General features: G+C 40.6%; 2 protein-coding genes across 4 annotated transcripts in view; one reads left to right on the top strand and one right to left on the bottom strand.

Moving 5' to 3' along the window:
• The first annotated feature begins 1,442 nt into the window (after positions 1-1,442).
• On the top strand, positions 1,443-9,698 carry C8H5orf58 (chromosome 8 C5orf58 homolog). 2 transcript variants are annotated; one of them, XM_081520801.1, is made up of 5 exons: positions 1,443-1,529; positions 1,618-1,704; positions 2,552-2,625; positions 3,878-3,971; positions 9,428-9,698. In XM_081520801.1, the coding sequence occupies exons 4-5, from the start codon at positions 3,878-3,880 to the stop codon at positions 9,577-9,579; spliced, it is 246 nt and encodes an 81-aa protein (XP_081376927.1). In that variant the 5' UTR covers positions 1,443-1,529; positions 1,618-1,704; positions 2,552-2,625; the 3' UTR covers positions 9,580-9,698. The 2 variants fall into 2 exon arrangements, with proteins under 2 accessions (XP_081376927.1, XP_081376926.1); XM_081520800.1 differs by lacking the exons at positions 1,443-1,529; positions 1,618-1,704; positions 2,552-2,625 and adding an exon at positions 1,962-2,025.
• A 1,969-nt stretch (positions 9,699-11,667) lies between these two features.
• Positions 11,668-25,628, bottom strand: part of LCP2 (lymphocyte cytosolic protein 2) — a 47,154-nt gene continuing 33,193 nt past the window's right edge. For both annotated transcript variants that reach the window (XM_081520797.1, XM_081520799.1), the window contains exons 14-21: positions 25,272-25,302; positions 22,854-22,866; positions 22,029-22,158; positions 20,511-20,560; positions 17,216-17,307; positions 16,539-16,616; positions 14,101-14,256; positions 11,668-12,419 (exon numbers count right to left, since the gene is read on the bottom strand). In XM_081520797.1, coding sequence (XP_081376923.1) covers positions 12,297-12,419; positions 14,101-14,256; positions 16,539-16,616; positions 17,216-17,307; positions 20,511-20,560; positions 22,029-22,158; positions 22,854-22,866; positions 25,272-25,302 — 673 coding nt within the window. In that variant the 3' untranslated portion in view covers positions 11,668-12,296. The remainder of the gene's footprint in view (positions 12,420-14,100; positions 14,257-16,538; positions 16,617-17,215; positions 17,308-20,510; positions 20,561-22,028; positions 22,159-22,853; positions 22,867-25,271; positions 25,303-25,628) is intronic.

Here is a 25,628-nt window from a genome sequence, read left to right as displayed (position 1 = left end):
TTTCAGTTCTTCTGACTACATCAAGAAGAAAGTCTCAGTTTGCACTAGACTAACTTTAACATTTCTCTAATACTTAACACATTTTAACAAAGAGATCAGGCTTCAGGATTAGAGTCATTAAGAAGTAAAATATCTAGATGATTGTTTTATTTACATGGTCTTCATTTTTCCTATTCCCTCCGCTTAACTTTTACTCCATAGTAAATTATCATACTAAACTCCATGATGTTAAAAAAATGAAGTAGATTTAAATGTCAATGAAAGTAAATTTAAAATATTAAAGTAATAAAACAGGTGTTACACAGCTAGGGCAAGCAATCGTAACAGCAGCCCAACAAGGAGTGATATTTAGAAAACACTGATTGGGCCCATCTCTCTCACAAAGAAACAGCTGAGAAAACTGAGGTTCAGAGAAGAGAAGTTCCTCTTTTCCAAGATCGCACAGCTCCCTGTCCTGAGGACTGAAGCTCAGGAGCTCAGCCCTTCTATGCCCTTCCTCCTCTAATTCTACCCCATACAACAAATTCTAGTGTTAAAATGAAGGTGGCGAAAAACTAAAGTGTTCACTGCACAGTCTTGTCCTATTCTTTGTGACCCCCAAGGACTGTAGCCCACCAGGTTCCTCTGTCTATGGAATTCTGCAGGCAAGAATACTGGAATAGGTAGCCATTGTCTTCTGCAGGGGATCTGCCTGACCCAGGAATCAAATCCAGGTCTCCGGCATCGCAGGCAGATGGGTTACCATCTGAGCCACCAGGTCGGATATAAAATAAAAACAGACTATGTGTCACAAGTTGTTGGGAACCCACTGGCTCAAGAGGCTGGTAAGGGCAAATAAGGAAGATTTAGAGAAGGTGGACTTGTGTAGAATCTGAATCTGAAGTTCATCAAGTCTAAGGCAATTCCTGAGGGCACCAAGAAAAATCTTTGGGTCAACTCAAAGTCAGTGGTGACAGAAATTCCTCTTGGAATCCAGCAGAGATGGCTTGAATCCCAACTTCTCTACTTGGCAAGAGACAAGTGTATACCTCTCAGCTCATCTGTACAGATTTATAGGAATGATAATAGCTAACATTTATGGAGCATATCATCTGCCAAGCCCAATGTGATGCATTATCTCACTTAACTCTCAAAAGAAGATGGACAGTAGTTATTCCTATCTTCATATGATAGCTGAGGACATCTATAGCTAAACCAGTGCTGGAATAGAATTTAAACCCAAGAAGTTTCAGTCCAAAGTCTGACCTTAACCACACTCCTACTCTGTGAAAATTAAAGGCAAACAAGAGTTGTAAAGCACCTAGCCCAGCGCCTGGCACACAGTCGGGAAAATGCGTTCTCGTTGTCCTGCTCTGCCCACGCAGTAGTACTAATCACTTCCTGCCACGCAGCCAGAACTTTCTCTGCAGGGGCCTAGCGTGGGACTACAACTCCCAGGATGCACGAGGAGAAGACACTGACCAATCGGGAAGCCCAATCTCACTTCCTCGGCCCAGCTCTTGCTCTCCCCACTTAACAGCGAGAAATTGGTGCGTCCCCACGGAGTCCGGGTTGTGGGCTGGCCTGGGTTACTGGGTTTTAAATAATCCTAATACATCTTTGGTCTGTGTGGTGCAGGTGAAGACTGTTAACCTGTCCAGGCTGCCTCAAGTTGCATCTTCAGCCTGGACCCAGTGCAGTTCGCAAGGCCCTCTTTCCTCACAGGCACGGTCGTGTGTTGAGTCAAGAAGGAATGGTTGGCCGGGAGGGTCCGGGCGGGGCCGGTGGTCACGTTGAGTCTGTTTCACTTTGTTCCGATCTGGTTTGGGAGCCTGAGGAATTGCGGAATCTTCGAGGCTGCCTCAGGCGCCATCTTCAGACCCTAGACTGCGGCCACAGACCGGAGACTCCTCCGGGCGTCAGACCGAGAAGGAGCGCGTGGCTCTTAGAAGAAGGGGATAATGGTCTCCCTTTACCGGACGGCCTGGCCTCCTGGCCCTTGGTCCCGGGATAGTGCCTTAGTTGCATTCATGCCTTCAGTCTATGGTATGGTGGGCTCCAGTGCTATTGGGCCCCGATCCTGGTCTCCACTTCCCCCCTCCTGCAGACGTGCCGCTTGGCCAGCGTCTCCAGTCTCAGAGTGACGGCCTGACGGAGCTTCCTGGGGAAGGGTTGACTAGCTCTGGCCTTGGTCTAGTCCAAAGGGGTCTCCTTGCCACGCTGCCCTTTGACCCCACCTACCTATGGGCACCTGGGGGTCCTGGGTAACTGGAACCCAGAGTGGGGAGGGTCAACTTTCTTGGGCATTTCTCCTTGCATTTCGTTTCTACTTACCTCAGGGTTTTAATTCTATTTTTGCGTTCATTTCTTTAAGGTTCTTGAATTGCACCATCCCCACCCCACCTCCTTTGCTTTTTATCATCTTTACTTTCTCCTCAGACCTGTATATCTGACTTTGCTATACCCAAGTAAGATAGCTGCCGTTAGATTTTGAGCGCCTAGGGGCTTGTAGGTGGATGCAGGGTGTACTTTATTCATTGTCTGGAGAGCAAACAATTTATTTCCTTTACAGTGGCTCTGAAGTGAGTGAAATAGGATAAATTCCCTTGACTCAGGAAAAGGCAGGGGCAAAGAATTGATTCCAAGGTTAGTTTGTTCTCATTTTTTTGGACAAGTAGCCTAAGGCATAACTTGCCATATTCTGTATTTCTGAAGTTGTGTGCACTAATTGTGGTTTATTCAAGCTATTTTGAGATATTTGAATGACTAAGGTTAGTTTCTAGTGAATGACCTGGAAACATCTCCATATGTTTATATCTGACACAATTGACTAAACATATGTTTTGTACATATAACGTAATCTGTTGATTTATGTATCTCAGCTGAACTAGAATATGCATTGCCCTAACTCCCAAAGCTAAAGTACAAGTGTCCATGTTGCCATCTTCTTTATCAAGGAGTTATAATTGTGTCTTATTTTTTATGCTTTAATATGTACTTAAATAAATCATATATGGACCTTGTCATTCAGGCATAAGTAAGAAAATGCTGCTGCTGCTGCTAAGTCACTTCAGTCGTGTCTGACTCTGTGCGACCCCATAGACGGCAGCTCACCAGGTTCCGCTGTCCCTGGGATTCTCCAGGCAAGAACACTGGAGTGGGTTGCCATTTCCTTCTCCAATGCATGAAAGTGAAAAGCGAAAGTGAAGTTGCTCAGTCTTGTCCGACTCTTGGCGACCCCATGGACTGCAGCCTACCAGTCTCCTCTGTCCATGAGATTTTCCAGGCAAGAATCTGGAGTGGGGTGCCTTTGCCTTCTCCGCAGAAAATGATGCTTACATAAATAAGAGAAGATATTATGAGATTGCTAAATTGTAAGGAAGTTTATGGGCTTCTCCAGTGTTTCAGCAGTAAAGAATCCTCCTACAACGCAGGATACCCACATTGGATCTCTGGAGGGCATGGCGTCCCACTCCAGTATCCTTACCTGGAGAATCTGATGGACACAGGAGCCTGATGGGATACAGTACATAGAGGGGCAAAGATCGGAAAGGACTGAAGCAACTGAGCACCCAGCCACAAGGTAGTTTTATAAGTGCTGAGGATTTCTGAAATGGGGATATCTGCATTTCCATTGTAAGGGCTCCATTGTATGGATATGGTTTGATTAAAGAAGAAGCCTCATCCTAAGAGTTCTGGTTAGAGGTGTTTTCAGTTGGAAGAATAGTAACAAGTTGATGACTTCCTGTGTGAGAATTCTAACCATTTAAAGAAACTATAATTTCACTAAAATTTTAGTTCTGAAATAACAGATTTTCTTCTTCCAGAAATGCTGAAAATTTGAGTATTTTTAAAGTATACATGCATGATTTATACATTGTTTCTCTTTTCAAACCAGATGATTAAGAATAATGTTACTGACCATAAACTAAATGTGGAAGCCATAATTAAAAACATTAACACAATTTCTTTGGAGCTAAAGAAAATGAATGGTAAGTAGGAATCACTGAATTAAAAAGTTTGCAGGTCATTGTTATAAAGAGTAGTCAATTTGTGCTTCTGCTGGGATGTAACTGAATTTTGCCTACTCCTTAGGATTTCTCTATTTCTTAAGAAATGTTTACAATGTAATAGAAACTAGATCTCTGAAGATGCATTCATTATGTTTGAGCATTGACCTGAAAGATAGCAGACTTGAATTTTCATCCCTGACACTTTATAAAATGCTTCAGTTCAGTCACTCAGTCGTGTCCGACTCTTTGAAACTCCATGGACTGCAGCAACTGCAGTCAGTTTTCTGAGTTGCAGATAAGCAACTGCACCAACTCCTGGAGCTTGCTCAAACTCATGTCCATGGAGTCGATGATGCCATCCAACCATCTCATCCTCTGTGGTCCCCTTCTCCTCCTTATAGAAACCTTATGATGTCTAACTAACCCCTCTAAATTTACTCCTCATCCTTCCCTTCAACAAACTGTTACACAATGATGTCACAGTCTGCAAAATTCAGTATCGTTATCCGTTAATCATTACTAAGTCTCTAAAGTTCCTTCCAAGTCAAAACTTGTAAGTTTGCTTGATTTTGTGAATTGATGATTCTAGTAGGATTAGACCTTATAGATCATGATGTTTAGTCACTCACCTTACAGACATATTCTGTAATTTTATTCCAAGCATGTAGAATTTCCGTGATTGAATATTTCATCTATTCTTGACCAAACATTTCCTGTGTTGGAAAACTCTCTGTTACCAGTCTATTCTATATTAGACAGTTTTTCATCATGGACTAGCTGAAATCTTTTCCCTATTCCTTTCACCCATTGGTCCTTTTTCTAACCATGAAAATCTCTGAATATGTAGTTACTGTTCTTTGACAACTCTTGATATATGAAGACAGCCTCTGTGTCAGTTATGGGACCTTTCTACAAGTAACAAAATACCAACTTAACATTGATTATACAATAAAGAAATAGTAAGAAGATTCACAGTTGGGCACCCCTGAAGTTAATTCAGGATTTTAGAGGTTTCAGCAGGTACTAGGTTTTCATATTCTCTGCTCTGTTATGCTCACTCTGCTCATCACTTCTCATGGTCATTACCTGCAAACATGATCATATACAGACACTCTCCGCCTGTGTCTTTTTAATAATCCTTCTTCCAGATCCCTCCAGCACACTTTCCCTTTCCTTTCATTGGCCAGATTTGCACCACATGTGTATCCTACAGCAGTTACCACCAAGGAGACTAGGACTGCCACAACCAGTTTAGACCAGTCAGGACATACTGCTGAAACTGGGGAGAGGATCACCTCAAGTGCAATCAAGTTGTGCCCCAGGAAGAAGAGGGACGTGGCTGTTAGGCACCAAATAGGGAGTGCCTGTTACATTTTTCCATGTATTCCCCTAAGCATTTCCCACATTTATGGCAGAAAGAGAAGAAAACTAAAGACGCTCTTGATGAAAGTGAAAGAGGAGAGTGAAAAAGTTGGCTTAAAACTCAACATTCAGAAAACTAAGATCATGGCATCTGGCCCCATCACTTCATGGCAAATAGGTAGGGAAACAATGGAAACAGTGACAGACTTTATTTTGGGGGGGCTCTAAAATCACTGCAGATGGTAACTACAGCCATGAAATTAAAAGACGCTTGCTCCTTGAAAGAGAAGTTGTGACCAACCTAGACAGCATATTAAAAAGCAGAGACATTACTTTGCCAACAAAGGTCCGTCTAGTCAAAGCTATGGTTTTTCCAGTAGTCATGTATGGATGTGAGAGTTGGACTGTAAAGAAAGCTGAGGGCCGAAGAATTGATGCTTTTGAACTGTGGTGTTGGAGAAGACTCTTGAGAGTCCCTTGGACAGCACAGAGATCCAACCAGTCCATCCTAAAGGAAATCAGTCCTGAATATTCATTGAAAGGACTGATGCTGAAGCTGAAACTCCAGTACTTTGGCCACTGATGCAAAGAACTGACTCATTTGAAAAGACCCTGATGCTGGGAAAGATTGAAGGCGGGAGAAGGGGACGACAGAGGATGAGATGGCTGGATGGCATCACCGACTCAATGGACATGAGTTTGAGTAAACTCCGGGAGTTGGTGATGGACAGGGAGGCCTGGTATGCTGCGGTCCATGGGGTCACAAAGAGTCAGACACTACTGAGCGACTGAACTGACTGAAGCATTTCCCAAGCACTTCATGAACTTTGATCCGGGAACATTGCTGTCTCAGGTGATGTTAATAGATGTTATAAATGGAATCAGTGATCTGATGATCAAATAATTTTGGGAAGGACTTTATGCTAGATAATTCTGTCACAAATTCACAGTACATATTAACAGAGGCTGTGAGGAGTCTGATGTAAAGGAATAGGGTTACCTTTGCTTAATTCATCATCTCTCAAAAGCAATCTCAACAGCAGGGATTACCTTTCTGAAATATAAATCTGCTGAAAATGCTCACTGGCTCATCATTGGCCTCAGGACTAAGTCCAGACCTCCTAGAATGGACTATAAGACCTTGAGATCGGGCCCTACCTACCTCTCCTTTCTGCTACCTCATTCTTCATTCCCTGCACATTCCAGGCTGTAGCCACATTGAACTATCTCCATATCTACACATTTGCTCTTGTTTGTGGCTGTGCCTTAGTTAATACATGCATCTTCTCCTGAAGTGCCCACTCCATCTCCACAGGTTGCATCCCCACCTCCACTTCACCAGGTTAACTGCTACTTATTAGTCACAGTTACTTACATTGGAAAACATTTTTAAGCCAGTATGTCATTTCTTCTACTTTTTCATATCACCTATCATACTGTATTGTAATTGAATATTTGCTTACTTATCCCATCCCTTAAGGTTATTCCTAGCACTTAACCCAGTGCCTTTATATAATAAGCTTTTGGCCAACATTTATTAAATGAATAATTGATTCTGGATGCTTGCACTCATTTAAAACAATTAGAGAAGATTTTTAAAAACAATTAGATTTTTCTCAAACTAGATTAACTGTTCTAGTTTGGCAATTATTCTTTCATGAAGTAAAATAGAATAAATATGATCCATGTTTTCCTGAAAAGTTGTGGGATAGGCAGACTGTGAAGATACAAAGGACTAATAGAGCCAGACAGGAAGGTAGACTTCTGGTAAATATGGAAGATTAAACAAACACTCCGTTACCCCCAGAAGTATTTCTTTCTCCCAGTATTTACTTTCTCCCAGAAGTATTAATGTCAATAGCTAACACTTGTACCATTTACCATAATTCAGATACTCTTCCAAGAGCTCTACATAAATGGACTGAATTGCTATAACAACCTTATGAGGTTGGAAATACTCCCATTGACATTTACAGATACAGAAACATATAGAGGGATTAACTAACTTTCCCAGAGTGACACAACTGGTAGACCTGAGACTTAAAGTCTCACAAGTGGAAGGAAATAGTAGTACTAAAAACAAGGGTCTTAAGACAAAGTTTACATATTGAGTTACAAAACCCATAGCTTTCTTTCCCCACTTGGCTACAAAACAGATTTATAAACTCAGGCAGATTTTCCTTTCAGGAATCTGATAAGCCTAAGAGAAAAGACCTAAAGATACTCATAGCTGAGTTTCCTCAACAAAACACCCAGCCAGATCACCACACAATAATTGCCATGGGAAAGAAATTCCAATTGTCTTTTTAGTACGACAGTCTTAAATATGAGCAGACAACTATGGAAAAAGAATGTTTGAGGAAAACATCTAATATGAAAAGCAGAGACAGAACCAATAAGTAGATTCAATCAGTGAGGAGAAAAAGATTACAAATGGAAATTAAAAACTCTTAAGAAACTATCATTAATATCCACAGAGAAGTAAAAGAAGATGCTACATTTATGAAAAAGGAACAAGATACTATAAAAATATTTGGAGAACAAAATTAAAAGTGTGACAATAGAAATAAACTCTAGAGAAGGGTTGAAAGATTAAATGAAGAAAATTCCCTTGAGTGTAAACAAAAAACACAGATGGACAAGGAGGTCTAACATCCTATGTGTAGAGTGTTAGAAAGAAAGAACAGACAATGAATGGGGAGGAATTCACGAAAGAAGTAATCTGAGAAAATTTTCCAGAGCTGAAGGATATGATTTTTTTACAATGAAAGAGCCCAGCACAGTAGATGAAAATGGTCTTATACTAAAATGCAATCCTACGAAATTTCAGAACACTGGAAGAACAAAATGATTCTTAAATCTTTTAAAGAGAAACAATGACTAAGAATTAGAATTGTATGAAATTAGCTGGAAGCTAAGAGAAAGCTCAGCACTATGTTTGGAAATCTGAAGAAATGTGATGTCCAACCTAGATTTCTATAGCCAGTCAATCTATTAAACATTGGTGTAGAGAGAGAAACTTTCAGACATATGCATTTCCCTTTACCTTGGTTGTATTCCACCAAAGGAGTAAACCAAAAAAAAAAAGAGAGAGACATGAGATTCTGGAAGAAAGATTCTCCACACAAGGGAGGGGTGAAAGGAGTCCATTGGATAGCGGTGAAGGGAATGCCCAGGATGTGAACTGTAGCAGCTATAGAGAGCTGTCAGTCCAAACTAGAGCTGATGAGAAGGCTCTAGGAGAGGAGAGACTCTCAACAGTAGAACAGTAACAGCGCTTGACTATACAGGGAGGAGATTTACCCAACTGCGTAAATTTGGAATATATCCATGGTAATTAAGCAATGAAAAAAGGAAACAATTATTAACTGTAGTTGGGTGGAAGCTTGCAGGAAGGGAAACGTCCTACAAGACTCAACTGTAAAGAATATATAATCAAAAAAATTAAACATTAAATATTGAGCTAAGAAAAATTGTACTCAAGTATATTGGGGGAATGGGGATAAATGAAAAGAGCTATATTGTAATCTTCTGTGGTCAGAAGCAAATACCTAAAATTGAAAAAAAATGCATATCATTTAGAGATACGGAGGTTAAATACCACCCCTCCCAAAATAAAAATGCAACACACACACACACACACACACACACACACACACCCCACAAAAACAAAATGAGCTCCAAAAACATCAAAAATGGTTGCCTCTGGGAGATAGGAACTGCTATTTTTTGTAACATGCTTTATTTGATTCTTTCTACTGTATGCATGTATATCAGATAAAACTAGTAATTTTTAAAAATACATAAATTTGCATAAATCAAATTGCAATTTAGTAAAACAGCTGACAATTTGAGCTAAAGAGCCCTTCTACTAAGCTTCTATATCATGTTTATTTTGCAGTGTATAAATTTGACTCTAAGTCAAAATTTGGCACATCTAAATTGTGGTTTAAGCAATAATCACTTAAAAAACTAAATTAATAATTAGGAAATAGCAACTTAAATAATAGTTGCCTGTGACATATGTGCTACAATATAGTGTCTTATATTATTATTATTATTTTTTTACACAGAACTCTCCCAGTTACTGCTTTGTGACCTTACCCTACATTTTAGTCATCCTGTGAAGACAGATGACTTAAAGGAAACAGAAGGAAACAGCCCCCACTTTGAAGAGTCTAAAATGCCAGATGTATCCCTTGCTTCTGGTAGTTTTTCAATCTGACTTTTTATTTATTTGTTATAAATTTTTGACTTTTTATTATTGAATTAACCCATTTCTAGGAAAATTGAGTTTACTAACATATTCAATTAAAAAAATAAAAATGTGTTGAATTATAAAAATCATTTCATGCTCTTGTAGGCTTCTCTTGTTTTAATGTTCCAAGAAATGGCTAATTTATTTCACCAATGGCAAGAGTATTACATAGGAAGTTGGCCATGGAGCACTATCCTCCTATCCTCTATGCTCGAATTTGGCTTAGGTTGAAAGAGAGTTACTAAATTATAAATGTACGGTATGGGTTTATATTAATCAGGTGTCTCCTGGTAGCAAGTGTCAAAAACAATTCAAACTAGCTGAATCATTTATTAGGTCGTGTGACTTGGAAGTCCATGGCTGGGATAGATTTCAGGGACTTCACTAATCCATCAGATATCTCTACCCTGGTTCTGTTTCTGTGCACTGGTCTATATCCTTTCCTATTAAAAACCCATCCCTTCCATATAACAGGTAGAGGAGGGTAGAGGTATGGTGGGTGTACAGAGAAAAGAGAGATCCTCTGTCTTAACCTCTGTGTTTAACAATCCAGAGAAGGATCTTGACTGGGCCAGCTTCAGTTAAGATGGGTTCTGAGCAGCTGTGTGTGGGGAGGCTGGGATACATGCCAAAGTGGAGAAGGAGCAGGCACGCCTGCTCACTCACTCAATTGTGTCTGACTCTTTGCGACCCCCATGGATTGCAGCTCACCAAGCTTCTCTGTCCATGGCATTTCCCAGGCAAGAATACTGAAGTGAGTTGCCATTTCCTCCTCCAGGGGATCTTCACAACCCAGGGATCGAACCTGTGTCTCCTGCATTGGTAGATTCTTTACCACTGAGCCACCTGGGAAACCTCTAGAGAAAGAAAGTCCCCACCAAAAGAATAGAATTGCCATGGCCTGAAGAAAGGGAGGAAGAATGCTAGTCATAAAAACATCAGATACTCACAACTCATTTCAGTTATTGCAGTGGAATAGGTTTTCTACCACTTTCCACCAACAGCAACTTAAAATAATAAGCATTTATTTACCTTGTAAACATTATTCATTACCAAATAGTTGCTTTGAAATCTACTGTGCTCTTCATTTTAGAAATTTTTGAACATTAAGTATAAAATACCATGAAGCAAGGCACAAGGTCAGCTCACTCCGTACCAGAACCTGCAGAGTTTTCTATGCTTAATACCCAGCACCCAGCTCAGTGAACAGAAGAAGCATGAAATAAATGCTCATTGAATATCCTACTGAATAAACATGTTGTAAATGATGCAGGTTTTTCAGTTTTAGAATTCCTGAGTTCTGGGTCCTGTTTTGAGAACTTCTAGTTTGTAAGGATGAAGTTTTGTGAAGCATCTTGTCTATCATCATTGATTAAAAGTCTCCACAGATTCGTTATCTTAGCAAATCATCACTTTTAACTAGATGACTTCCAATATCTCTTCCAGCGGTCTTTCTACAAGCTCATGAAAATGAAAATACAAGATATTATTTGTGGCTTTTAAAACTCATAGATAAAACCAAGAAGACAAAAATTTTGTTATTGATACAAGTCGTGGAATAACAACCAAGGCCTCAAAAGGGAAAACTTAAGTGAATGTGAGGTTTTCGTCTTGTGAAATTGCTAACTATTTTTTGTTAAATGAGATATGTAAGTTGAAGGAAAGAACTGAATTGCTTTGAAGAATTTATAAAGCCTTTTGGGGAAGGGTAAAGATAATGGCTTTATGACAGATGGCAGGGGGGATAAAAATAGAAGAAAGGTATCTAATTAGAAAGTCTGATTAAACTTTTCCATGTATACATAAATTGCTCTTTCATCTTCCCAGGAAGATGTTGGTAAAAATCACATCACTTGATACTTTTGGAGTTGGGTAGAGGTGGAAGAGATAGGATGAGGATGTCAGATGTGATGAAATTAAATCCAGTGTATTTGATGCCAAAGCCTCATTCTAAATTTAAAATGTTTTCTTTTGGTATTTGTAGCTTAAATTTGCTTTAAAACAGGAAAATAATAGCATGAAATAAAGTCAATAAGTTGTTTTAGGAACCAAAAGTGAAGCAGAAGGCAAATTAATTTTAATTCCAGGAAGTTATTCCAACATGCATTTATCTTTTTCATAAAAAAAGTACACAAAAAATCCCCACCCTCCAGCAAAAACATGAAATAAGAAAGGATGAAATGCTTTTGAAGCTTCTTAAATTATTGCTGCCAAGAAACTGAATTTTAGTAATTTTCAAATTATACATATAAAATTGATGATTGCCTTTGACCGACAAAGGATTGGCTAGTTAAAAAATCAGTTTCATGTGTTACCAAAATCTGTTACCATTTCAGTGTTTCTAAACTTGCCCCAAACTGTTTCTGTAGGTGTGCAAGCTAATGTATTTGGACATGGGTATTTAAAAATACACGTTTTTAAAATGAATCATTACAGTGCACTGTTAGACTTCACGTGTGAACATTATTACTCATGCACTTTACAAACATTGAAGAAAAATAAATAAATTATGGGATATTTGACAGTCTTCATTTCAAACACTTTCATAAGTGAAAGGACAAAACCCTTATATTCACGTTGAAGCGGTTCAATTCAGTCCCAAGTGTTTGACCGTTCACCAAGGCTGACTGATCTTCCATGCTGGGACAGAGGCAGGAGGAAGGTTCATTTGCTTGGCTAACTTGCTAGTGATAACCTGCAGAATACGTTAACGTGCACTGGTATCTGGAACCTCGGTTTTTCCCATCAATAAGCAGAAGCGGCATTTTTCGGAAGTAGTCGATAATATCTGACACAGACAGAAAGTCCTGAAAGAGTCAAAATAGGAAGAAAATCAGCATTGGAATATGTAGCATGAATTTCGCAATTTTTTTTTTTTAATCTGCATAATATCCTACCTCAGTCTATGTAAAATTTGGCAAAGATTTTAATGATTTCTGCTATGGAACTTTGAAAAAAATTCCTCACCAACATTCAGCAAACCATGGATAAAAGACAAGTATGTATTTATGTATATGTATTTTTAACTTCATGTAGGGGGTTATATATATTATATACAGAGAGAGATAGAGGGAGAGTCTAATTATGATAGCTTTACCTTAGGATTGTTCTTTTTTATTCAAGTATAGTTGATTGATAATGTGTTAGTTTCTGATGTACAGCAAAGTGATTAAGATATATGTATATTCTTTTTCATATTGTTTTCCATTATGGTTTATCATAGGCTATTGAATATAGGGCCTCACCGTTTACCTCCCTCTTTTTATAAGGACACCAATCATCGGATTTCAGGAGGATTGTCCTATTTGTGACTTGGTTTTGGTTTTTGTGTCCCTCCATTAAATCACTAATAATGTTAGGAGATATAAGGAATCAGGAGGTCAGACAGCAGAGATGCTGTCTGTAGTAGAAGATGATGTCTGTAGTATGGCATCATAGTTCCTTCATGAGATCTGCTGTGTCCCCGCTGCCGCCTCCACACTCTCATTCATTACCTGTATCACCCTTTCCCTGACGGCCAGACTGAGACACCCCCATCCGTCCATTTAGAAATGAGTCGGAAGTTACCTAGGTACCCCAGACAGAGCTGCGCACTTGCTCCAAGACTACTCTTCCTGGTGTCCCCGCTCCGGGCAACGGCAATGAGAGGCGTGTGTCTGCGTGCTCCCACTCAAGCCCAGTGGGGGTCCTGGAGGGCAGGCGTCCCTGCTTCTACGGGACCGCCCCGGACCAGTGATTCAAACATGTGACCAAATCGTGTGTTTGTTCTACTGGCTTACATAATCAAAACAAAAATATCTGGAGTGAAGTAGAAGTTACGGGTAAGTTTTGTTTCTGTCTGGAAATGTTTGATACAGCTGATCCTCCTCCTGGAACTTTGAACTTAAAAAAACACGTTTGAAGCATTAGGTTAGCCATAGTTTCCTTTGCAAAAAGCAGCCCTGAAAGGTTTTCTTCACACAGTTCTCATTACTACCCCCAAAGGGACTGGTATACACCTTGGGAAAACAGAGGAAAATGTTTTTGGCAATTTGTACAGCATCATTGGCCTAACCTCCATTTTTAGTGAGAAATGACCCAAGTCATTTTTCCAGATGTTCATTTAAGACACAGCCTTATAAATACACTATACCCTTACATCAAAATCATGCTACACAGGTGACTTTAACTCACCTCTGTGTCATACAAGGGACTTAACTTTGTCACCATCTAATGATATTTTTAATTTAAACATTTTTTTAAGTTACACATGTGATTTTAGACTGGTAAGAATAAAAGATGTAAAAAAGACACTGTGGCAGAGGTAGATACTGTTAACATTTTATTTCCTTCTAGTAAAATGCAGGGTTTCACTAACACAACTTAACTCTAAAGTTGCCAGGCAGTATGGACCCCAAAAGAAGGCTACAGCCAGGTTCTATGCAGGTAGGTATGCAGAGAGGCACAAACAGAAAATTGGGGGAAGTTTTACAACTTTGAGATCCTTACCTCTTTCCCTCGGAGTCCAGTTCCCAACAAGTAAACTTGGCTTTCCTCCTGATAACGGATTTGGATGTTGTAAACTTTATCTTTGTACAACACCATGAGAACATATGGATTGGATATTGTTTTTTTAGAGCTGTCTCTAACCAGGAAAGTGCCATCCTAAAAGGATAAATTCTTGTTATTATGGAAGTAGCAAAAGTCAATACTTCTGTTGCCTCTAAGAGCAGCAGACAATCCTCTAGAGATCTTGAAACCTACCAGCTGACAATTACGTGAACAGTTAGTTCCCCAAACAGTGGTAGTCCCATGTGTCATGGATTTCTTGGTTGTCAAGAAACAGGCAGCAGAGATTATATTAGAGAAATTCCCAAATTTCAAAGAGACCTCTTTGAAGTCTCTCAATGAAAAAGGAATCTCTTTTACAATAATAAATAATAGACGGTTGAGTGGATACAGGGCCAGCAAAATAAGGACTTTAGTGGTGAACTAAAGATATCTCTTCCTGCTCCTGAGAGTTAATTCTATGTACTTTCTTTCCACGGTCAAAGTCAGAATACACCCAAATACCTAAGAAATGTACCCATTTTAAAACCTCATAGTGCCCAGATACTGTGTTTCATCATCAAACACCTGAAAAAAATCCAATGTGGATTATCCTTTTTTCCTGATATTTAGCAAAATAGTGTGGTGATCTGTCCTATACTTTAAAATTTCATTTCATAAATTAGCTACATAATATTATAATAATACTATAAAGATCTAATATTAAAATTGAATTAGGAAGAACTCCTTTTAATTACTCCTTCTCCTGTGTATTGAAATCAGGATGATCAATTTTCAGTGGCTTTCCTTTGTTCTTTTTTCATTCCAGGTTGAATGAGTAAATTCTAGTCAAAACATCTCTGTTAAACAAATATACCTGTGGATTTATAGCTCTGGCTTCACTTGGAATTTCAAATTTTGAAGACTTCCAGAGCCCACACAGCATCCCTGACTAATTAAATCAGAATCTCTCCAGGTAAAATCTGAATTTTTTTTAATGCTCCCCAGGTGATTTAAATGTGCAGTCAAGGGCTCCCCTGGTGGTCCAGTGGTTAAGGATCTGCCTGCCAATGCAGGGCACACGGGTTCAATCCCTGGTCTGGGAAGATCCCACATGCCTCGGAGCAACTAAGCCCATGTGCCACAATTACTGAGCCTGTGCTCTGGAGCCAGGGAGCGGCAACTACTGAGCCTGTGTGCCTGGAGCCTGTGATCCGTGGCAAGAGAAGCCACCGCAGTGAGAAGCCTGCGCAAAACCAGGGAGCAGCAACTACTGAGCCTCTGTGCCTGGAGCCTGTGATCCGCGGCAAGAGAAGCTGCCGCGTGAGAAGCCTGCGCACCGCAATGAAGAGGAGCCCCCGCTCGCTGCAACTGGAGAGAGCCTGAGCAGCAGCAGAGCCTCAGCACTGCCAAAAAGAAAGAAGGGTTTTAAAAGATGGGGAGGTGAACATTAATCGCTTCATATCATTAAAAAAATAAAAGTGCGACCAAGCTTGAGGCTTGAGGACTTTTGTTGTGGTCTTGAGATGTGAAGAATGTGAAAGATGAAGGATCTTTACCTTCCCATCTCTGATATATAGGTTTAAGATTAGTGTTCAGTTCCGGAAGACAGGAAATCTGGTTTAAGACCATTAATATTAAATGACAATTAGAAATTTCTAGGGAAAAGGACAAAAAGTTGCTGTTGTCTGTCTCAACATGGGTTCCTCCACATTAATATGGATGGCGATTGGGTGTCAAGAGGAAGATACAACTAGTAAGATGTTGGATATTTTGGGGAGAGAGTTTCCTTTTGATGCTGTGTGATTCCTGTGAAAAGATGGACCGTTTTCATTAATAAAATATCCTAAGATTCCACCCATCAAATGACTACCTTAATTTAAAATTTTTCCCAGGGTCCTAGTAATCATTGCTGTGGACGTTAGTAGGTGAGAAGCTGGCACTAATTGGTACCCTTTGGTATAACAGCATGAATGCACCCAGCAGAATTCCTAGCCCATAACTGTATGCTCAGTCTGTCTGACTCTTTGAGACCCCATGGCCGGTAGCCCACCAGGCTCCTCTGTCTATGGGAGCTTCGAGGCAAGAACACTGGAGTGGGTTGCCATTTCCTCCTCCAGGGGATCTTTCTGATCCAGGGATAGAACCCAGATCTCCTGTGCCTCCTGCATTGGCAGGCCGATTCTTTGCCACTGAATCCCCTGGGTTTTGTTTTATTGGATGATCTATCCAAACTGTAGGAAGAGAGGTTGTAAAACTAAAAATCTGTTGTTACTTGTTAGCAGCTATGAAAAGCAAGCTTGAAGCCAGTATCTAAAGCCTATCATTGGTACTCAGTAAAAGTTAGTCCCATTTCTTTTCTTCTGTTTATACTTAAAAATAAACTTGTAGCACAGTACCTGGTTTATCTTTCTCAGAGCTGCTTCTGCCTCTGTTCGGGTAATATAAGACACGTACCAGTCTTCATTTAATGAATTCTGAAAATGTAAATTTTTAAAAACGGAATAAATTTTGTAGTTACATAAGTAAGTGGGAAAAAAAAAAGCCTCCAAGTAATCATTTCCATAAATCACCACCTCAATTCCATGAAGTTTGAAACACTTGTGTTATTACTTTGAATATAGAATCATCAGGTGAAGCTAAGTAGAAGATATTTTGTGTGAACTGCTTTTTATCATATACTCATTCCCAAGGTAGAGGTGAATAAGCATTCATAGATGATGGAGTCTCTAATCAGGAAAGATTGAGATGTAATAATTTCTTCAGTTTAGTATAATAATATATTTAATGAAAAACACTGGGTTAATGAGCAGTTAAATGACTTATGCTATGTCATAACTAACAAACATGAAAAACAGAATTATTTTTCTCACTGTGTAATGTGAAACACACATTTGCCATTGGAAGAGGAACATCAAGGAAAAAGAACATATTTTTCAACTGAATTCTCCTCTCAATATTTTTCACTAAAAAATTAAGACTAAAAGAAAATAAAAGTATAACAGAGTATTCAGTAGGAAATTCTGATGATTCATTTGCTGGGGTAGAAATAAAATATGAACATATGCCTTATTACCTCTTCTTCCCCAGGGGATTGTGGTCGAGGTTTGCTTGGAACTGGCGAGAAGTTCCTGCCTTCCACTCTAGGAAGTGGTCTGTTGCTACAGCCTTTGAAAGCATAGCATTTTGAGCGTTAATTTACTCTAAGCAATTTTTCACTAGTCATAGCCCATCGCTGCCCACCCCCACAATGCCCTTGCAGTTGTTCCCAGCAGTTAACATTTCAAGAAACCACGGCTTCCAAAATAACTTTCACTTGTCAAAACCACAAGGGCTGCTCGGGCCCCATTCTGCGGCCATGCCAGTGAAATTCTGACACTACACCGCACATCTGATTGGTTGCTTAACTGAGCACATCACATATACACCACCAAGTGGTAACAATGTGGAGGTGAAGATAATTATGTTCTCATTTTCACAAAAAGAAGTGTGACTTACCCAAGATGAGGTGAAATTACCTTGAGAATATTCTTAGCTTTCAGAGCCAGAGCTTACTACCTGCTGTTCTTGACCAAATTTCTTACAGAAGTAGAACTGTTAGACTTACATAGAAGGAGGCCCTGACGATATCTGATCCATCAAGAAGTCTGTGTTGGAGTCTGTAAATTACCCAGCACTTGTGCCTCACCTTCTCTAATGCTTTTTTTTTTTCTTGTTGACAGTTCCATGAAATTTTTCAAGAGAATGTGTTTCCTAATCTCAGGGAAGGTTTGATTGTATTGATTTGCAATTGCTAAGCCTGTCTCTATATGCCAGAACAGCTACTACAGGCTGGTAAATTCCGTGAGTTGAATGTTCTCTTAATAATTTATGCATCATTCATTTGTTCATTCAAAAATATTTTTTCAGCACTGCTCTGTCCAGGCCCTGAGTAAGGCACCTGTGTACACCACCTTTCATCCTCACAGCAACCCCACAAGGTGGTTATTATCTTCTTTTTGAATATCATGAAACAAAGGTTCATAGAGTCTAAACAAATCATGTGTCTTAGTGGAAGGGCCAGGACTTGAACTTGTGATTCCCAAATATGACTGTGCGTAGATGAGAATTCCAGGGGGACCCTGAATCACCCAGGCTCAAGAATCTGCATTTAACAAGCACTCCAGGTGGTTCTGCACCAGGTCTGTTACTTCATCTACGATATACCACAGAGGGGTTAATCGCCTGCCCCAGGGCCCCTGAGAGGGGAGAGTTACTTGAAGAGTCCATGTCTTCCTAGTCAGGATTATTCGAGATGCAGAAGGGGCTAGCCTGAGCTTCTGATCTTCCGTCTTAAGGTCCCCAGTACCCGAACAGACCTTCCCCATGCCCACCTTTGCAGTGCAACATGCAGGCACTTGTATGATGTCTGTTGAGTGAATGAAATCTAGCTATATGAGAAAGTCATGTAGCGAAGGTCTGTAGTGCATGGCTGTCTTAGAATTGAGGAATTATTCTCTATCTGCATCTGCAGGTCAGCACCACAAAGTCACTATTCATGACAGACAATATATTACTTTTCGTTGCAGTCACCCTCCACCCTTAATATCTAGATCCTCAAGGGAACTGAGACAGGTTTTTGGCCAATATAAAGCATATCCTTTATCTTCCTGACCTTGCGGCAACCAGTGGGCTAGACTGAGGACCAGGCGTCCTGGCACTCTTAAGAGAAAAGGGATCAATTTTGATTAAGGTAGAAGAGTAAGCCCTCTGCATCCATGGCTTCCACATCTGTGAATTCAGCCAACTACAGATTGGTTCAACCAATGGGTTAGCCAGGTCTGTGGATGTGGAGCTGTGGATGTGAAGGGCCAACTGTGCTACATCATTCTATACAAAGAACTTGAACATCCTTGGATTTTGGTATCTGTGGGGGTCCTGGTCCCCCCTCCTGTATTAGAGGGATGATTATGTTCAAAAAAATAATAAATAGCCAACTGTTGATATTAGTAATCTCTATCACCAACTCATAGAAGCAGGGGTCTATGGAATTTACTTTGGGAGATACTGCTGTAAGTGAAGTGTCTGAAGCTCAGATGCCTGGACAGACCAGGCAAGGAACACAAAGTAGGTTTACAAAATAATGAGTTGTGGCCACTGAGGGGTGGGTGGGGTGCACTGTGGAAGCCATGTAGTGAATAAGGACACTGTATCCTAAAATGCTTAGGAAACACTGAAAATATAGTGGGTTTCATTGGTGTCAGCAGTAGAATCTCACACATACATGGCATGATGTACCCAACTAAATGTAACAGACATGCTCCTGAAAAAAAGAGTCTACTCTTAAGTTAAAATTTAAACTTATCAGTTTTCTGTTTATAACACATACTAGTGTTCTTGCATATGTACATGACTACAAAAAAAAAGGGGTGTTTTATTTTTCCCTCACAGAATTTTTAAGTTTTAAGTCAACCTTTAAAAATCAGGTAATTTCATATTAAAAGCCATTTCTATTTTTTTCTTGAAAAAGAAATCGGAACATCTGGTAATACAAGATGTTTCTTAGCATGAGAAAAAAAAATTGTTTACTAGAGTTGAGTGACTCTCCATAGTTATTTGACAGTCATTCAACAAACATTTTAAAGTGCTTACCATGTGCTAGTCACTTGCAAGTCTTTAAGGATAAAAAATAAACACAGCTAGTCCTACTGTGTAGGCCTTTGTTTCTATTTGAAGTGGTCCATGAACCAGCAATACCAGCTGGGAACCTGGAACTTGGGAATCACATGGAAACTTGATAGAAATGCAGAACCTTGGGTCCCATCCAAGACCCACTGATTAGACTCTGCATTTTAACATAGCTCCCAGATGATCTGCATGCATTTTAAAGTTTGAGAACTCTCTCAAGAAATACTTATCATGGATATCCAAAGGAGGTATTATTAAAAAATACAGGTCTTCAGCCAGACTCACTGTATCAGAATCCTGGGAGTTGGGGTTTCTTAATCTGTATTTTAAACATGTTCCTCAACTAGCACTCCAGGTTAGATTCATTATGGAAATCAAAACTACAGAGAAAGCTAGCACTATCCTAAGCATCATATAAAAACAGCAGGGAAGAAAAGTTCTGTGTGGGAAGATAAAGGCCATGGCCGCCTTCCTGCGGAAGAGAGTGTGTGTGTGTGTGTGTGTGTTGTTGTTGTTGTGTGGAGTATCCTATCACTACAGCAACCTTTGGTACACTTCAGAAACTGAAGTGCTGAATAAGGAAGTACTGAATGAGGAAGTCAGATGCTTTTAGGAAACAACAAAACTTTTGCCGAAAGGCTTGGGGACATCCAGTCATGATGGCATACTGGCGAGAGTAGGTCACTAGAGCCCAGAGTACAAACCTTGAGAGAAGTATGGTGGCAGGGAGGCACTCTGCGAAAAATTACTGTTACTGTGGAGGCAAAAAAAAGAACAGATTTTAAGTTGGGTTGGGGCTTAAGGGTCAGAGAGGGAGCCTGAACTGAGGAAATGCTGCTTCTGTGACTATTACTTCTCACCCCCTCCCTGAAACCACGGGGGCAGGGCAAAAAGAAGGAACTTGTTGAACATATTTCACTCCCGTCTCAGGAAGACCATGCCAAAGTCTAACAAGCCTCTCCAGATGAAACCAAAAGCAACAGGAGAACGGTGTAAAGAGCTTTAAAAGCTACTTTAAAAGGCAGCAGCGGTCTGAGGACTTTGAGTCCCGAGCGCGACAGAAGTTCTCTGGGAGAACACTTCTCTGTTAGGAAGATATATTCCATGGCATGTTGTTTGGGAATGGTGGATCCCCAGGGCCTAACAGGCTATAAGGAGAGGGGAGGGCGTGAGAAGCAGAGGGCTCGGTAGTGCTGTGGCAGACAGAAACTGCATCTGTGGGGGCAGTGAGCGGGGAGGGCGGGGGAGGCCCTGGAATTCTGTCTGCTCCACGCTGCGCAGCAGTCTCCCCACCCTTTAGGCCAAACTTTCTATAAAGGCCTGCTTTGTTCGGAAATCTCGTGCGAGTGGTATTTTGAAAGAATGAAGGATAGGGCTGGGCTCAGGGTGGGATGAGATGGCATAAGGAAGTGGCAGACGTAACAGAAGAAGAAAAAGAACTGGAAGAATGAGAAGAAGCAGTAGAAAATCAGAGCAAGAGGCACCCGGGGTAAATGAAAAAAATTGAGAATCCTTGCGGATATCTAGCAGGGTGGAAGGATCTTACTGGTGGGTGAGTTTTCTCCCATCATTAGGGTAGGGACTAGGCCTCTCCCTTCGGATAGTAAGGGAGAAGATGAGCCCCAGAGGCTGGTGGATGACCCTCGGGGTGCCAGGAGACGGCCTGAGGGCTCATTCATGAGAAACGCCCTGAGCCTTCCTCCTGTCTGTGTCTCTCCTTCTGGAAAGCCTGCCTCCTCGTGGCTCCGGAGAAACACTCTTGCTACTGAGAAGACAGACCTGCTGGGGACAGAGCCTGTACAGTGACTATTCCATGTCTGCTAAGTGCAAGGTGCATTGGATGGGTATTCCCACCCAAGATGGAGACTGAACTCCAAGTAATTAATTGGGCTTATTGAGTGTTTGCTTGTCTGTTTTTAACCGACAGAGTAAAAAACATTTCCCGTTTCCTGCCAAAGAGCCCATTCTGTCTGGGGCCATGACAGGGCAGTCAATTCTGTACCTCTCTTCTCCCCAACCACAAGACTCAGAGGACAGCAGTGAGTTAATATGTGCATTTGTGCATTCTTTATGCTCAGCTTCGTTTTCTTTCTTGAGACCCAAAATGTTCTGACCCTATGACTGGTGGCTTCTTTCTTTCTTCCTTAACCCACCTGGCATTAGCTCAATATCAGTGGCCCCAGACGTTATGCTAGGTTAGAACTGAATGATTCAGCACACACCTTTCTGAGAAGGCTCCAGATGAGTGAGTTAATGGGAGGGAGTTCTTGGGCGATGGCTTGGTAGATCTTGAAGGGAAGGTGTTGGAGGTCATGGGGAGAGGTGACGGCTGGGGCGGAAGTCTTTGATGTACTTCAGAGGAAAAGTAAAAAGAAGGATTATCAGAATCCAAGTGTCACAGGAACATACATCCCCACACTGCTCCCTGGTTAGAAACAACTAGTGTAAAGGGAGATACAAAAATTCAAACGATCAAATGTCATTAGGAAGTGGTGGGGTGGATGCCCAGCCCACAAGGTATTTCTAGATTATTTACCACCTCAGAACACAGTTTCAAACACTGCCATTCTGCATCATTCTCCATAGTACACTTTTTTTATTTTTGAAATGTTAACTTGGCAGAAAATTGTCAGTTAGAAACCATGTGAATTTCAGAAATGATTCACAGGTTTTTTTTTAATGAAAGACAAATTTTATGCTATGTCATTCATATACAGTTAGTAATCCTTTACCCAAATGCATTAGAGCATAAATACTGGAATGCTTTCTATCATACTGTACGTGTGACTTTCAATTTTGTTGTACTAGTAAGTATTAATAATTTGCACTGTTATGCATGAACTTAGCAGTTCTGTTTGGTAATCCAGCCAAGTAATTCCATTTTATTATAGTTATACAGTATACCAACTGGCATACATATGCTTAATACTAATTTTACAGTAATAATGGATTCTACAGAGTTTCCATACTAACTAATTCCATCTGAATCCCTGAGCAGAAAACTAAAGGAAAGGTTACAATTTGTAAGAAAGTCTTCCTAAACATACCATCATCTTCATCCTGGTAACGGGAAGAAAAAAAAAAGATATTAATTTATCATCAAAACACAATTTCTCAAAGAAAAATGTATTTCTCAATCATAGAAATGCCTCTGTTTTCTTTCTTTAGCAGTTGTGTGTCTCCACAATAAAGGTACTGTAGAGAACAGTAGAACTTGCTAAATAATTTATGATTTCTTAATACAAATAATCATTTAAAGACATTCCAATCTGAAACACTCTTTATATACTTAAAATAGGTTCTGAAGTGTCTAAACAGGCCTAGAGATACTAATAATGGTGATATCTACTATGTCTCCCAAAGATTCATATGCAATATTTCATCCAATTCTTCAAGCATCTCTTCAAGAATTTAACGTTTTCACTTTACAAATGAAAATATGCTGCCCAAGAACGACTCCTAACTTGCCAAGGGTTACAGACACTGATTCACACCTAGCCTCTCTGACCCCAAGCTTAGCCCTCTCTGGGTCTCTGCTTCATGTTGACCATCTGGCTCAAAGCACTGCAGCCTTGTTGCTGTTTCTCTGTCGCCAAGCCGTGTCTGACTCTTTGTGACAACCATGGGCTGCAGCACGCCAGGCTTTCCTGTCCCTCACCATCTCCTGGAGTTTGCCCAAGTTTATACAGCCTTACTGATTTGAAAACAGCTTCCAAGGTGTGTCCACTTGGTTCAGCACATTTATCTTTAGGACAGCCTTCTGAAATGGCTAAGGGAGGGGCTCTATGTTCTACTCATTAGATAGGAAATGATGTTCAGAGAGGCAAAAATAATTTTGCCATTGACTAGTAGACCAGAATTGTCAACTTGGACTTGTTTTGTTAGGCTAGGACAGTAGTGATGAGCGAGCACCTTCCTCAAGTGCTGTTGTGAGGATTAAATTAGTTACTACTTCTGCCCGGTATATTTGAGTGCTCAATAAAAGTTTAGCCCACCAGGCTCCTCCGTCCATGGGATTTTCCAGGCAAGAGTACTGGAGTGGGGTGCCATTTCCTTCTCCGTTGTTATCCTTAGTCCTACCATTGAGATGAGGCAAGATGGATCATAGCCAGAGTCACTCATCCGAGTTGGCCAACTGGGAAGGAATCCTAGCAAAGGGCTGCCTAGATAAATACACATGGACTTATGGAATCCTCAAAGTGAAATTGGTCTTTGACACTGCTGCAGCCAGGTCTCCTCTGGTCCAAAACATAAGATTTTTAGATTCTCATGACAGCAAGTGTCAATCCTTGCAGAAATAGGGATCCTTGGGAATATGATATTACCCTCATTTTCAACCTTCTCTCCTCTTTGTCCCTATGGCTCTTCCCACAGGCTCCATGGGCATTGCCACCCACCTGCCTTAGTCAGGACATTCCTGAGGCTGAAGTGCACTGAGCTTTCCCTCAGGGCGACTATCCTGTGTCTTCCCCATCATTCAATGACCACATCTCTAAGAAGTCACACTTAGCTCTTCAACCCTTATACATCACTTTCTTCACTTCTCTGTAGCTCATCCTGTGATCATATGCCCCTTAGCACATTGGAGCATATCCATTATATCTTCTATCTTAGCACTTCATCTCCATTATATCTCCATTATATCTTAGCACTTCATCAGAATAAGCACACCATTTAGCATAGAGCTATGAAACACCAGGCACCTATGGACTGAGGCCTTGAACATGGCAAGGGTGTGATGGCCTTCTTCGGGCAGTTTACAGTACAGAGGAAGTCAGACAGACCTGGATTTCAATCCTGGCTATCTCCCAGCTGTGCAACTTGCAATGAGTATTTTACCCTTCTAAACTTCAATTTCTTAATAGTGAAAGAGAAACAATGACTCCTCCTAGGGATAGTCAATACAAAGAAAATGTAAAGTTAGAATGACTACCTGTCTTGGTCCTCATTTGCCTAATATTGATGAAGTTCTTGGGACATGAGACTTTCATTGCTAAAACTGAGCAGTCCTAAGCAAACAGTCAGTCAAAAGTAGCTAGGTTGGCAACATGTACACAATATACATTCCATAAGCACTGTGTCCTCTCTTAGGCCACAGAGGTATTTAAGGGGAAAACAGAGGCCTAAGAGACTTTCTGGGAGGCCCAGACTCTGGAGCACCCCTTACTTCATCCTCCCTTCTACCTACTTGCCACTCCCCTTGCTGACTACCGCCTGGTAATGGGGTTGCAATTAACCCAGCCTCCCTAGGAACCTTCGGAGGGACAGGAGCTAAGCCATGCAGCATTCTGGGCAGGAGGGAAAAATGGAGGCCCCAAAAGACACCAGTATTCAGGAACCTACTGTGCGCAGGCCTGGCTTCCAGCACTAGACTTCAGTGAAGGCTGAGACAGAGCCTAGACCTCTGCAGAGTCTACACTGGTTTCCCTGGGCCAAGCATTCACCAAATGACATTCTGTACTTACATTTTCTCTTCTCTCTGGTCCCCGCATATGCCTGAAATGAATCAGGGCAAAGAAACAGAACTGGGCATAAAGACTCTCAAAGATTATAAATAGTTTCACTTGATCTAATATCGAGACATCAAACCCACTGAGCCGTAATAAAATGGGAAGCAAAAAAAAAACAACCCAAAAAACCCAGCAGAAAAGCAGGAGAGAGGGAGGCTTGGTTACTCAATGTTCTGTCATTATTGTGAGATGAGCTAGGCAAACCTCTATTCTGTTTGGCAACTGCAGCAAATAATTACATTAAAGAAAAAAGGTTTAGTCAGCAAACTCTTTAGTAGCTATTAAATTTCACTGAATGGATGTTTCTCCAAG

This window comes from Giraffa tippelskirchi, chromosome 8 (assembly GCF_054371585.1).
Source record: "Giraffa tippelskirchi isolate mGirTip1 chromosome 8, T2T-mGirTip1v1.2.pri, whole genome shotgun sequence".
Classification (NCBI taxonomy): Eukaryota; Metazoa; Chordata; class Mammalia; order Artiodactyla; family Giraffidae; genus Giraffa; species Giraffa tippelskirchi.
This window is presented reverse-complemented; position numbering and strand designations above follow the sequence as displayed.

What these genes read in the sequence shown, in the direction of transcription:
- C8H5orf58 (XM_081520800.1), top strand. An exon ending in GGAGCTAAAGAAAATGAATG is followed by an intron (nt 3,972 to 9,427) that starts GTAAGTAGGAAT and finishes TTTTTTACACAG; the next exon opens with AACTCTCCCAGTTACTGCTT.